The sequence below is a fragment of the Maylandia zebra genome, linkage group LG5, assembly GCF_041146795.1.
Source record: "Maylandia zebra isolate NMK-2024a linkage group LG5, Mzebra_GT3a, whole genome shotgun sequence".
Classification (NCBI taxonomy): Eukaryota; Metazoa; Chordata; class Actinopteri; order Cichliformes; family Cichlidae; genus Maylandia; species Maylandia zebra.
Genome location: NC_135171.1, coordinates 40,976,936 through 40,989,038, shown reverse-complemented (window position 1 = coordinate 40,989,038; position 12,103 = coordinate 40,976,936). Strand labels below are relative to the sequence as shown.

The 12,103-nt window shown below is 43.6% G+C and overlaps 1 protein-coding gene across 7 annotated transcripts in view; it reads left to right on the top strand.

Moving 5' to 3' along the window:
- Positions 1 to 12,103, top strand: part of pcbp4 (poly(rC) binding protein 4) — a 195,710-nt gene that overhangs the window by 100,893 nt on the left and 82,714 nt on the right. For 6 of the 7 annotated variants that reach the window (XM_076884382.1, XM_076884386.1, XM_076884381.1 and 3 more), the window contains 2 exons: positions 10,433 to 10,762; positions 11,916 to 11,939. In XM_076884382.1, coding sequence (XP_076740497.1) covers positions 10,625 to 10,762; positions 11,916 to 11,939 — 162 coding nt within the window. In that variant the 5' untranslated portion in view covers positions 10,433 to 10,624. Of the gene's footprint in view, positions 1 to 10,432; positions 10,763 to 11,915; positions 11,940 to 12,103 lie in introns of those variants that run through there. The other variant, XM_076884387.1, reaches the window with a different exon arrangement.

Sequence of the window (12,103 nt, the reverse complement as noted above, 5' to 3'; positions counted from 1 at the left end):
GAGTCGAACCCCCGACCTTCCGATCATGGGGCCACCACTCTACCTACTGAGCTATCCCTACATTGAATATGTATCGGATTCAGGACCACATACGAAAGTGACCCAGATCAGATTTGAAAATATCGGATTTGTGCCGTTCACACTGTCACACCAGGATCGGATATGGGTCACATAGGGTCAAAAAAATCGGATTTGATGTGCTTTCGCCTGCAGTGTGAACGTAGCCTAAAAGTGTGCAGCGTCGCAGCCTGAAGGCCACGCCCCAGTGCAGCGGAGCGACGAGGAGAACGCTTGATGTTTCTTCAGGAATCGCGAGGCGGTTGTTTCGGGATGAGGCTATCGCCGCTGACGAAGTATCTGAGAGAGAACACAGAGAGCACCTGAACCGTGGCGCGTGCCAACATGTGCCCACTCGCTGTAAGCCCACACCGACACAGTTGTCGTTCCCCGCTCACCCTGCCTGCCGGATTTGGCTCACGTCAACTTCCTCCTCTTCCCTGAAATGAACTTCAAGTTGCTGTGTTTTTATCCAGCACCCACACTCAGTGCATCAGGAGACTCTGGCCTGTAGTTGGAGCAGGGGATCAAACGCTCACCTCACCATTACTGATGGAAATCATTTCCTGAGCTGTAAAAGCCGGTTTTATTTGTAGCCATGTGCTGTGACTCTACGTGTCACTTTTACCCTAAAACCTGAGCAAACGTGGCCTCTGCAGTTGTATTTTTAGCAATCAAACCGCTAACCCTGCCAAGAATTTTAACCAAACGTGAGTCACAGATGCAGAACGCATTAAATAAGGGGGGAATTTGTCTTTCTTGTGGCAGCTGTCTGCAGATTCTATTTTAGGGTTTGTGGTACGATCGCAGCGCGGCTGCAGCATCCTGGCTGCGCTGTTTATTACAGTGTTAGCAGGAGCATCCTAGCATTACCCCGTCCTTGTAATCACAGTGATTATCAACACAAGAGACTTATGGCACAAAATGACCTCTCTCGCTGCTGCTCGCCCACTTCCTCTCCTCCTCAGTTTGAGTGAACAGCTGAAATTTAAATCTTCGTGGTTGGTCCTCCTCCTGTCTCAAAGCCCCGCCCTCCTTTTGCTCTCTGCCCCCCGGGGGTGGCGGGGTGTCGGGGGGAGAGCTCTCCTCCTCTCCATAGATTCTGTGGTCTGTAAATAGAGACTGGTGTCACCCGCACTCACATAGGAAGGCAATGATGTCAGCCTCTCTCTGACACACACACACTGGTAATGATGTCACTACTTGACCATCCCAACCATGACATCATCTTCTGGTGCCACCAAACAATTTTCTGTATAAAAATGCAGCAGCTGCCTCTGTGGGCGCAGTAACATGCAGATTAGTGTGCAAACTGATACAAGTAACATTAAATAAAACGACAACTGTAATAATGTTGCTCTTGATTCGTGCTGTTTGTGTACTGTGACTCTGTGGACCAGTTATTTACTCGTCTTCTCTCAAATGTGCACATGTTGACCTCCTTGTCTCTTTGTTTACATTATACTTCATCCTCTTGATGAAAGATCGTCCTTGATGACAGAGAGAGAAGATTTGTCAGGACGCAGAAGGAAAGAAATCAGGAGGCAGCAGAAGAAGATACAAGCCCGACTTTAACCCTGCGTGATAGGAAGTGTTACTAAGCCTCACAGGAGTGACAGGATTCATTCTTACCATAAACCTGCTGCAGGGTCCTGACTCAGGGTCCTGTTGCTTCTCTTCTTTTTCTTTACGTTACAGAAGCTACTGGACTAGAAGGGTGGTTGAACTAAACTGGATTAACTGGCTAAGTTCAAAATATTGATATCTACTGACATGGGAACATTTTTCTATGTCATCAAGGTAACAAAGACCATCCATCCGTTTGCTTCTGTGCATCCAGATCAGGGTCGAGGGAGCCTGTCCGAGCCTTGGAGAGGCAGTGTGTGTGTGTGTGTGTGTGTGTGTGTGTGTGTGTGTGTGTGTTTGAGGAAGTGAGTCCGTGACTTCAGCAACAAAACCACACAAAGATACACAGTCGCAGGGAGAGGCAGTTTTTCTGTCTCTTCTCTGGTTTTACAAGCAGCTCGTCCTTGACGTTGCAGTTGACCAACGATGTGATTTAAATCAGCCGGCTGCTGCTTTAATCCAATCAGCTTTAAGGAATGAGTCGCGAGCTCAGCGTTTAATCCAATCAGTATTTAGAAATGAGTTGTTGCTGGCCAGAATCAATCAGGCCTGCCCACCTGATAATCAAATTCAATACAGTGATTTAGCTCATGTCCCTGAAATGTATTCAGAGTGTTCTGCCTCCTCGTTTTGTCTCTGATTTCCTCCCTCAGGATTTGTTTGAGTGCTTTTCTTCCCGTTTCCTCCTTTTTCGTCACTTTTTCTTTCTTTTCTGTGTGTGTGTGTGTGTGTGTGTGTGTGTGTGTGTGTGTGTGTGTGTGTGTGTGTGTGTGTGTGTGTGTTCATGCACACGTCGACTTCCTGTTTCTCCCTATTTGTTTCTTTCGGAACAATTTCCTTTTCTTGTGTTGGAGACTGATATGAAAGGCGGCTTTGCCTGATGAGTCCAGTGGGAAAGCAGTCGGAGGAGAAAAGGAGGGCAGCGTGTTGATGTATCAGGGTATAATTTGAGAGACAAGTCCTGGATTTCATCTGCAGTATTGTTCTGAAACAATAGTGCAGTCACACTCAGCAGAGAGGGAAGAGTCCACTACATGTGTATATGATGTTGCACAAATATGATCGCAGTCACGATAAATCTCATCTTTGGCATTTGCAAGGTTTTTGACAGACTCGTGGTCTTTGTTCCAGTTCTTATTGGAAGAAATGTTTTCGTTTTTCTAAAAAGGGGAAAACGGTGATGGTGGTTTTGTTTCCAACATCCAAATTAAATCTGTACAATCCAAGAAAAATACGACCCGCCTGCCAAACTTAACTGAGAGACGAGGCAACAGTTATTCAAAACAAGCAGAGCTCACATTAATCATCTGTGCTGAAGCTCTACCATTTATGTTGCTAACAGTGTTATCTGTTGGCTTATGTATGTTTATATTTTGAAATCTCAGTGTCACCATGTTGCTTTAGCCAGAAATGACCACATTTTGACAACAGAGATCAACTAATGCTAGCTGGCTTCATCTGTGACCTCTGTGGCTGCACCATACAAACCGAAAAAATGCTGAAATTTCTTCTTCTGGGATGATTTTAATGCAAATAACCTCACAGCAGCCATATTGTTGGCACAAACAGTCCAGTTCAGGGACTTCAGTCATCTGAGGTGAAGCTTAGCAGACCGCTAGCAGCTACGACCGCCTGCGCCACCATCCATCTGTTAGTCAAAGGCCACGCCCCTAATTATAAGCTTTAATTGCAGCAGGTGAGTTATAAAGGCTGTAATGTTAACCACGAGTGTGTGAGGACCGACTCCGTTTTGGAGCCAGCATTAGAAGAACTGCAGTTATTGAAACTTTTGTGTTGGAATCAGGAGATTGTTGCTTGGTTTTGACAAGTTTGTTGAATTTTCACTCACATTCATGCCAGCCTGAACTTTCAGTTCGGTTTTATTTATATAGCTCCAATAACATCCGTCTGCTCGAGGTGTTTTACATCATAAAGTTCTGCAACAATTGGACAAGACAGAAAAATATTGTTGAAATTTCAGCACTGAACGACGTCAGCCAGAGAAGGAGACTCCTGCAAAACCACAAGATGGTTTTATTTGCATTTAACTGGCTTCTCCACAGGTGTAACATCTCCTATTGGCTCTGGGGAACATTATTATTTTACCTTTACTACCATGGCTTGCCCAAGCCTCTCTCTCTCTAGCTCACTGTCTCTCACTCATACACACTGTGTAAGTGCTAAAGCAGCAATAATCCAGGTTTAAATCAGCACCATGGACAGCAGCTGCAGCACGTCTTCACATGACAGAGGGCAAAGGTCAGGAAGTACAATAATGTGCTTCCCAGCAGAGCCGTCAGAGCTTATTTTTACAAAATGACTGAGTATATGTTTGCAACTAAAATAAAGCTCACAGGGAAAATGTTCTCTGCATTTAAAATGATGCTTTTGTTCACAAAGTAGAACCTCGATTTAAACATATGATGAAACTTTTACAATCTGTTTGACTTAATGCAGCCAGTGTGCACATGCCATGGGATGAACTGCGACCGCACCCTCGTGTCCTTCTGGCTCTGGCTGTGCTGTCGGGCATTTGAGTTAGTTCCCCAGAGAATAACAATTCAGTAATGAGATTACATTTTGTATATTTGGGAGTAGGGCTGCCACAAACGATTATTTTGATAGTCGACTAGTCACAGATTATTTTTTGCGATTAGTCGACTAATCAGATCATCATCCACTGGACGTACAGCGTACAGCTTATTGCACCAGCAGCATCTGCTCTTATATAACTATCATTAGCTTACAGCTTCAAGTGTTTAAGGTGCTAACTAAAAATAAAGACAAGATATTAGTTTATTAAATTTTAATGACATTTGCAGATTGTTTCGGTGAAGTTTAATAAACTCCTTGCTATCTAAAATATAACAGGACACCGGAGTAAATTCTGGAGCATCTCACACTTCTGATAATCAGCTGTCTGCTTGACGTTTATTCAGCTGTGTAAAAACTATAACTTTAATCTCAGCCAAACCGATTTACTCAGGAACAAATAAAATACTAAAAAAAAGCCAAACAATAACATTTTTAAGTTATCTAAGTGACTCATATATCATGTTTAACCTGAGTAGCGAAAGACGGCGGTGGGTTTGAAAACGATTTGCCGGGAGTCCGGTGTTCTCACGGCTCTAGTTAGCCTAGCCCCCGGCTAGCTAACGAGCTAGTGGGTAACAGACGTCTCCGAAAACGTCGGAGCGCTTTTGAAAATATGTGGTGTCCTGATAAACTGAGCAGATATTTGAGGTTTACACAGCTACATTCTCGCCTGAAAATATGTTAAACGTTTATTTTGTGACCCAGAAAGAATAATAAGAGTAACATTAAAACTAACTAGCTGCCGCCATTGTTGGAAACTGAGCTGGGCCGCGCTATGAATTCTGGGACACAGCTGCTTCTTCTTCTTCTTCGGGGTTTAACGGCAGCTGGCATCCTTGTACATGCAGTGCTGCCATCTTCTGTTTCAGTCCGTTATTACACCCTTAAATCCTGCTACTTATTCCTGCGTCTCTTGGGATCTTACAAAGCTTCAAACGACGCGTCGACTATTAAATTAGTCATCGACGATTTTGATAGTCGACGTAATCGTGACTAGTTGACTAATCGTGGCAGCCCTATTTGGGAGAATTTGAATAATGTGCAGCGTGAAGTAGAAATCAAACTGATGCATTACATCTCTGCTGATCCATCGGCCGAGAGAAGAAATGCAGTTTCTTTATCCGCAAACTTTTTAATGCAGATCAAGTCAAAAAGGCCTGAAACGGTTTTCCTTCATCCTTCAAAGTCATCCCATAAATACTGAAGCTGGAAAACTGGCTTTTAATTCCTGAACCCCACTCGAGTGGATCAATCAGCAGCGACCATTAGAGTAACTAATCCCTGTAAATGTAATCATTTTAAATCTGTTGTTAATGTGCGTTCTGTTTGAGCGGCTTTATGACTCTGCCGTCTTGTTTTGTGTGTTTTGATATTTTCAGCGGGTTGTCGTGTCTTACAACTCTGTTTAAGTAATAACAAAGTGGGTTTATCAGGATACAAATGGATTTATTTTTGAAACATAGTCGTTAATCTCGAATATAAATAAAAGTATAAACACATTCTCAGCACACTTGAACATGTTTCACACAGCAAATACATTTTTTCCTGATATAAGTACAATTAAAGTTGCAGTAAACATTTTGTTATGTATTTCAAGCACCCATCTTTTAGTTTGTCCTTCCAAACAAATCTCTTGGCCCGTTTCTGTGTCTGGCTTCTTTGTCTTGAAAAGCATATAAAGACAGATTGTTGCATTTCGGCATCAGTTCCACAATAGGAACAAACACACTAATCAAAATTATTACTTTGCTCTGTGATTGCAGAGCTCCAGCTATCGTAGCTGCAGCACAAACTGTGTGTCTACAAGGCCAAAGTTCAGCAGCACTGCAGAGCGCGCCGGCTGTGGAGGCTGTGTTTGTGTAACGGAGGAAGAAAGCAGAGCAAAATCTTCTTCCTCCTCTCACATTACGACAGGATGTACAAAAGGATGCGTGTGACTGACCATCATCATCGCTCGCCATCAATCATGTGATTTTTGTCTTTCACATTTACCAAGAGATCTACTTTCACAGTGTTATTTATTTTGGACAGTTGTTGTATCCACATGCTGTTCAGTCCTTTGTTTCCTGTTGTGTCTCCTGCTCCAGCGCCGCATGCTCGTGTTTGTGTTTGTAGCTGGAAACTCTTTAAACGCTCAGACTCACACTTTATACATGTGTGACGTCACAGCCATGGATTTTCATAAATGTGATCATTTCGGGTGTACAACTCCGGCTGTGAGCAAAGAGGCTCCACCCACTTGTAGTTTGTGAGCCACGAGACGTTTGGCATACAGGTGTGGTAGCCTTAAAGCTCATACGATACGCTACGATAAAACGAGTCTATCGGTGAGTTAAAAGATGATGTTGGCAGTGAGGCAGAGTTCCTCTTGTGATGCTGAAAATGGAGATAACAGGACCGTTTAAGTAAAAGAAGCAGTAGCTCACTGTAAATGTGACAGTCCTGCATTTACAGGGTTACAGGTAAAAGACACGTTATCAAATGAATCTACTTAAAGGACCAAAATATGTTTCCTGTGTTTTTTACTCAAATATGCTGTTTTTAGATGTTACTGCTGCATTGACGTTGTCGTTACGTCTTTATTGATTATATATTTATAATAATGATGTAACAACATTTGGTGGAAACCCAAACCAACAAGCTCTTGTGTTTAAAGAGTTTAAAGTCACTGCCACAAACAAAGTTGATGTTTTGTCGTAGTTATGCCTGCATGTATTTATTTGCTATTCTTCTCACACCAGTCAGCAGTTTCATTGACAGTAGTTTAAACTGGTACATGCTCACTCGCTTTGCTAGCAGATATTTTGCTCACAGGAGTTCATTCCATGGATGCTGGTCACTACTTTGCTGCTTGCTCCTTCCTGTTTGCAGCTTGGAGAATCTGTTTGTGTGTCGGTGCTTGTTTCTGGCAGCTGCTGCAGTCCAGGCTGGTGCCAATGAATGGATCATCAATAAATAAAAATACAAATAGAAAAGCAGAGAAGGAATTAAACTGACACTTATTTTTTAAACCGTATGAAGGCATAACATCCTTGTGCTGTGTAACATCCCTAATGAATGCATCTACGCAGTATCACCCAGCACTATATTTAAGGAAATCTGTGTATTCGGTGTCCTGTAGTTTCATAGAGATAAAGTACAGCATATACTCTGCCACAGAAAATAAATATGAACAATTTTCCTCCTGGACATCCGGTTAAACTCAGAGTTGAGTCCCTAAAAGGTTACTGTGTGACCATCGTCCCCACAATGTCAGCAAAACAAGTAAAATCATACACACACTCTCTCAGTTCTGAGCTCATGCATGGCTGATTCATGGCTTATTCCCCCGAGTGTGTGTGTGTGTGTGGGGGGGGGGCAAACATGACTCGGAGGGGGATGGGTAGGCCTGGTTTTAACCCGGTACTGAAGCATCTGAAAGGACTTTAATAATTCATATGTTCTGTGTTCTTCATCTCTCTCTCTCTCTCTCTCTCTCACACACACACACACACACACACACACACACACACACACACACACACACACACACTGTTCAGAGGAAAATAAAACACTAAATCCGCCCTCTCAAATGCATGCACTCATGCAGCTGCACACTCCAGTCCACACGCGTGCCCGGCCTATCCGCGACGCTGCACAACAATACGCACAATTTCCACACAGAGGTTTTAATGGATGCGCAGATAAGCAAACACTCGACCTGTGCCGCCAATGACTGAATTCATGTGTAAACGATGTTTTGACAGCCACTCTTCTCGCTCCCCGGGAGGTCGTGTAAGCCGTCTCCTGCCATTTCTCCCCTCCCCCCACCTGCTTCTGCCACTTGCTACTATTTTAACTCTGTTTTCTCTCTCAGCACCTCTGTCCTCTGATTTGTTTCTCAAGTGTGCGTGTGTGCGTGTGTGCGTGTGTGTGTGTGGATGAGTGTTGCATTGTCATGAGATGCTGCTTGCTTTGCATGCCAAACAGCCTGCATTACATTTGTGACCTACTTTGGCTCAGAGTGTGTATTTTTTATGAGAGTGGGGGATGCAGACGTGCAGATGGAGACGTGAGGCTCGCTGTTTGCATAGAAACACTTTAAACTGCACAACGAGCCATCAGCACACGCACACAAACATATGTCGATCATTTATACGCACCTTTTTATTCGTCTGCATACCTCGGGTTACCTACAGTGCTGGTTGGCATAGTGACAGATGCCTGAGTGTGTGTGTGTGAGCTCTCCAGACACAAACAGCAAAATCTGCTAAAAAAACATACATGTTTACTCAAAAATGATCAAAGTGCAGCATGTACATGCAGTCATGTGTGCAGCACGCATAGTTGCGTATCTGAATACAACGAGGCGAATGCAGGCGTGGAGGAGGTCTCTCTTTCTCTGTTTTCTTTTCAGTTTTGTGTTAAAAGGAAACGCTTAAGTATCATCACGCTTGAGTGGCGCTTCCACGGCCAGAAGCTTATTTAATTCAGCCCCCGAAGCTTTTTTTAAACAGAGTTCCCAATTAATTTTTAAATTACAGCACAGACTTGTTGACCAGCTTCTGACACTTGAGAAATTATGTTAATTTCCACACTTCGCACGGCACCGGAGCCGGCTCGCTCCCGCCGTGCTGCTGAGGATGTGGAATCAGTGAAACGCCTTGTTGGCCTCGTGGCTGCAGGGCCACACTCGGCGCTGTGCTCCGACAGCGTGAGCGTAACAGCGTTTGTTGGAAGATTTAAAGTCGCTGCCCTCACACTCTGACCTTTACTTTTAATACTGCAACCTACTTTTATTTTTACAGCAACCTTTATCATCAGTTAATAATATAAATAGTTAAATTATTCTGTAAAAGTACTGGTTAGCATAACGAGGTCAATAAAAGGACGTTTTAACATGGTAAATGTTGACTGTTTATCTGCAAATTATGTCAAAGTTAAAATTGAGATTATTGGATGAAACAGATGTTGACAGAATTGTCTCACTTCAGATTCTTTTAATGCAAAAGGAAAGACAGAAATTCACATTTAAATATTCTGTTTGGTCTCAGCGACCCTTCTGTTCTGTAGGAATATAACCAGAACCCTCGAGTGTTGCTCATTGACTGACTCTTGATATGAGGAAATCTGTCTGCATTTATAAATTAGACGGCAGTTGTTCACGAATGTTCGACAGTCTGTCTGAGAGTGACTGTAGTCAGTCCATCAAAGAAGAAAGAAGAACCTGTGCAGTCGCCTTGCAGTGAAAAGTCATGAGTGTGCAACACCCTGGAGTCGTGACAAGCTGCAGAATGTGAAAGAACTTTTTGTCGATGCAGGGAGGTCTGTCCTGTTCTTACCCATGTGACTGAGCCATCTGAGTAAAGCAGTAGTTTAGTAAAGTGAGTGTGTGCGGCGTTGGACGGGTATCTCAGGATGGAGCCCTATTGTTCATAGTGTTTTAATTTATGTAATAAAATATGGATGTTGCATTGCTATAGTATTGCTGTGCACTAACTCAGGTGATCCTGTGCTGTGTCAGGAGTAGATGTGGACATCAGCATGCAGCAGGGCGTGCAGAGGGTTGGTCATAGAGGAGGATCAGATGGATAATCTGTTGTGGGGACCAAAGAAGGTGACGTGGAGCGTCCAGCACCTGAGTCAAACTAAGCACGGAGAAGAGAAACGCCCCAATTTATCACTCTATTTTAGGGTTTTCCTACATCTGTGGAAATTGCTTTAAAAACAGGATTTGGGGTTAAAAGTGTGCCTGAAATGACAAAGAAGTTCAGTTTGAAGCCTCTCGAGGAAATCCTGTTTAACACAGTGCTGCATGGTCGTAGGCTCCCTTTGTTGTTGTGTGTTTTTCTCTGAATTTCTGCATCTGTAGCTGCTGACTCATATCTATCAACACCCATTACAGCAGCTCTTACGCGCTGAAATGACTTGTTTCCTGTTGCACTCTGTTTAGTAAGACGCTCTGGATACAGTCATCAGAGTGAGAGAATAATAAAAAGTCAATAAAGGCTGTTCTCAGCAAATACTGATTATGAGAGGCTTACAAAAAAGCAGACTGATCCCAACATGCTGGTTTTAGGCTCATCGGGTCTAAATACAGACATTAACTTTGAGGGGATGTGAAGTAGAAACAGTCACAAACTCAAACATCACTTTCTTGTCTTTCTTTCCACAGAAACCGGAGTAAGGATAGATCCCACCCCGACGCCAGCTCCGCCCGTACAGCCCCTCCGTCCGACCCCAAACCTCGACCTCCCCTTCCCCCTCTCGCAGCTCCAGGGCTCTCTGAGGGTTCCTTTCTGGGTTCTCCAAAGGGTTCTCTGTGGTGTTCTGTAGAGCTCCATACGCCTCGGGGCCTCAGACCTTCATGCGTCTCCCAGCAGCAGAGTCCACCCACACCTTCACCCACCACACCACCACCTCCTCTACCATGAGCTGTGAACAGGAGTTTGGAGACGGCGCCATGGGAGTCACGCTCACACTGCGCCTCCTCATGCATGGAAAGGTGAGCAAGACTGTTACTCGTGTTAATTACAGAGAAATAAAGGAGATTGCAGGTTATTGTGCTGCTAGCAGCCAGAGAAAAGAACATGACATCAATAAATAATTACGTTATAATAACATCATATCTCAGATGGAAACGATTCAGAAACTTTAAAAGGCTCCCAAATTTAACTTATAGAGAAAAAACTGCCAACATAATAAACAGAATATTATTTTCTGGGGAAGCAGGATCAGGTGAGGACGAGGCCAGCGCAGACTGAATCCCCACACACTCACAGAGGAAATGAGGAAATGAGCTCTGGACCTTCGTGCTGTGCGGCAGCAGTGCTAACCACCGTGCTGCACATGAAGAATTCAAAAGCCAGTTTCCACAGTTTTGTCTTTAAATCCAGGCAAGATATTTATTTAAGCATTTAAGAAGCATGCAGCTCAATCAAATTAAAACACTTCACCGATCTTTAAACCAGCAAGTTGAGTAACTACAACTGAATTTGGGGAAAAGGGAAACCATAATTGTCTGGCCAGGTCAATTCTCTTCTCCCGGCCACGGAGAATCCCAACAGGAAGTAGTAAGCCTGTCCGAAGTCACCAAGTTTCCCTGAAGTTCACTATTCAACACGGCAGAATGAACAAAGGTTTCATAACTTCAATCATCAGATCGCAGCCGTTGCTCTGTGTTCCTGGACTCCATGTTTTAGAAAGCACAGAAACCTGAGAGCGTTCCTCTCGTCCCGTGTTCCCCAGAAGAACAGTCCACGATTACCAAACCTTCACTCTATACTCTTTAAAATGTCTCTTCCACACTTGCTGAGAACACTGTTGCTTTCACGTGGCTCTTGTCGTCCCAAACGCCTCCTGCACACGGTCGCCCCGCTGACCTCCTGTTAGAGCTCGTGTTATTAGAGCTCGTGTTATGTAAACTATGTGAAGCTGGTGACACAAAAGAAAAAAATGCTTCATGTTTTATGAAAATGAAAATGTCAACACGATTAAATGTTGGCGCATAAACATATCTCAGCGCTGTCATGCTGCTGCGCCTGAAGCAGGTATGCATGCATGTTCAAAACGTGAAGTTTGATTGGCTACACGAGTCTGCTTGTTTTTAAATTTGAGGAAATGATTTTCTTGTTTGTGTTTTGTTTTTTTCTCTGCAGGAAGTAGGAAGCATCATCGGAAAGGTGAGCTAACGTTCCCTTCTATCATCGTGTTACCCAGTATGAAAAAATCTGATCTGCCAGGAAGTAAAAATCACTCAATCTGTGAAAAAGTCATTAAAATGAACTTTTAAGTGAAATTAAAAAACATTAGAAATCCTCTAAAACCAACATCAGAGCCAACTTCA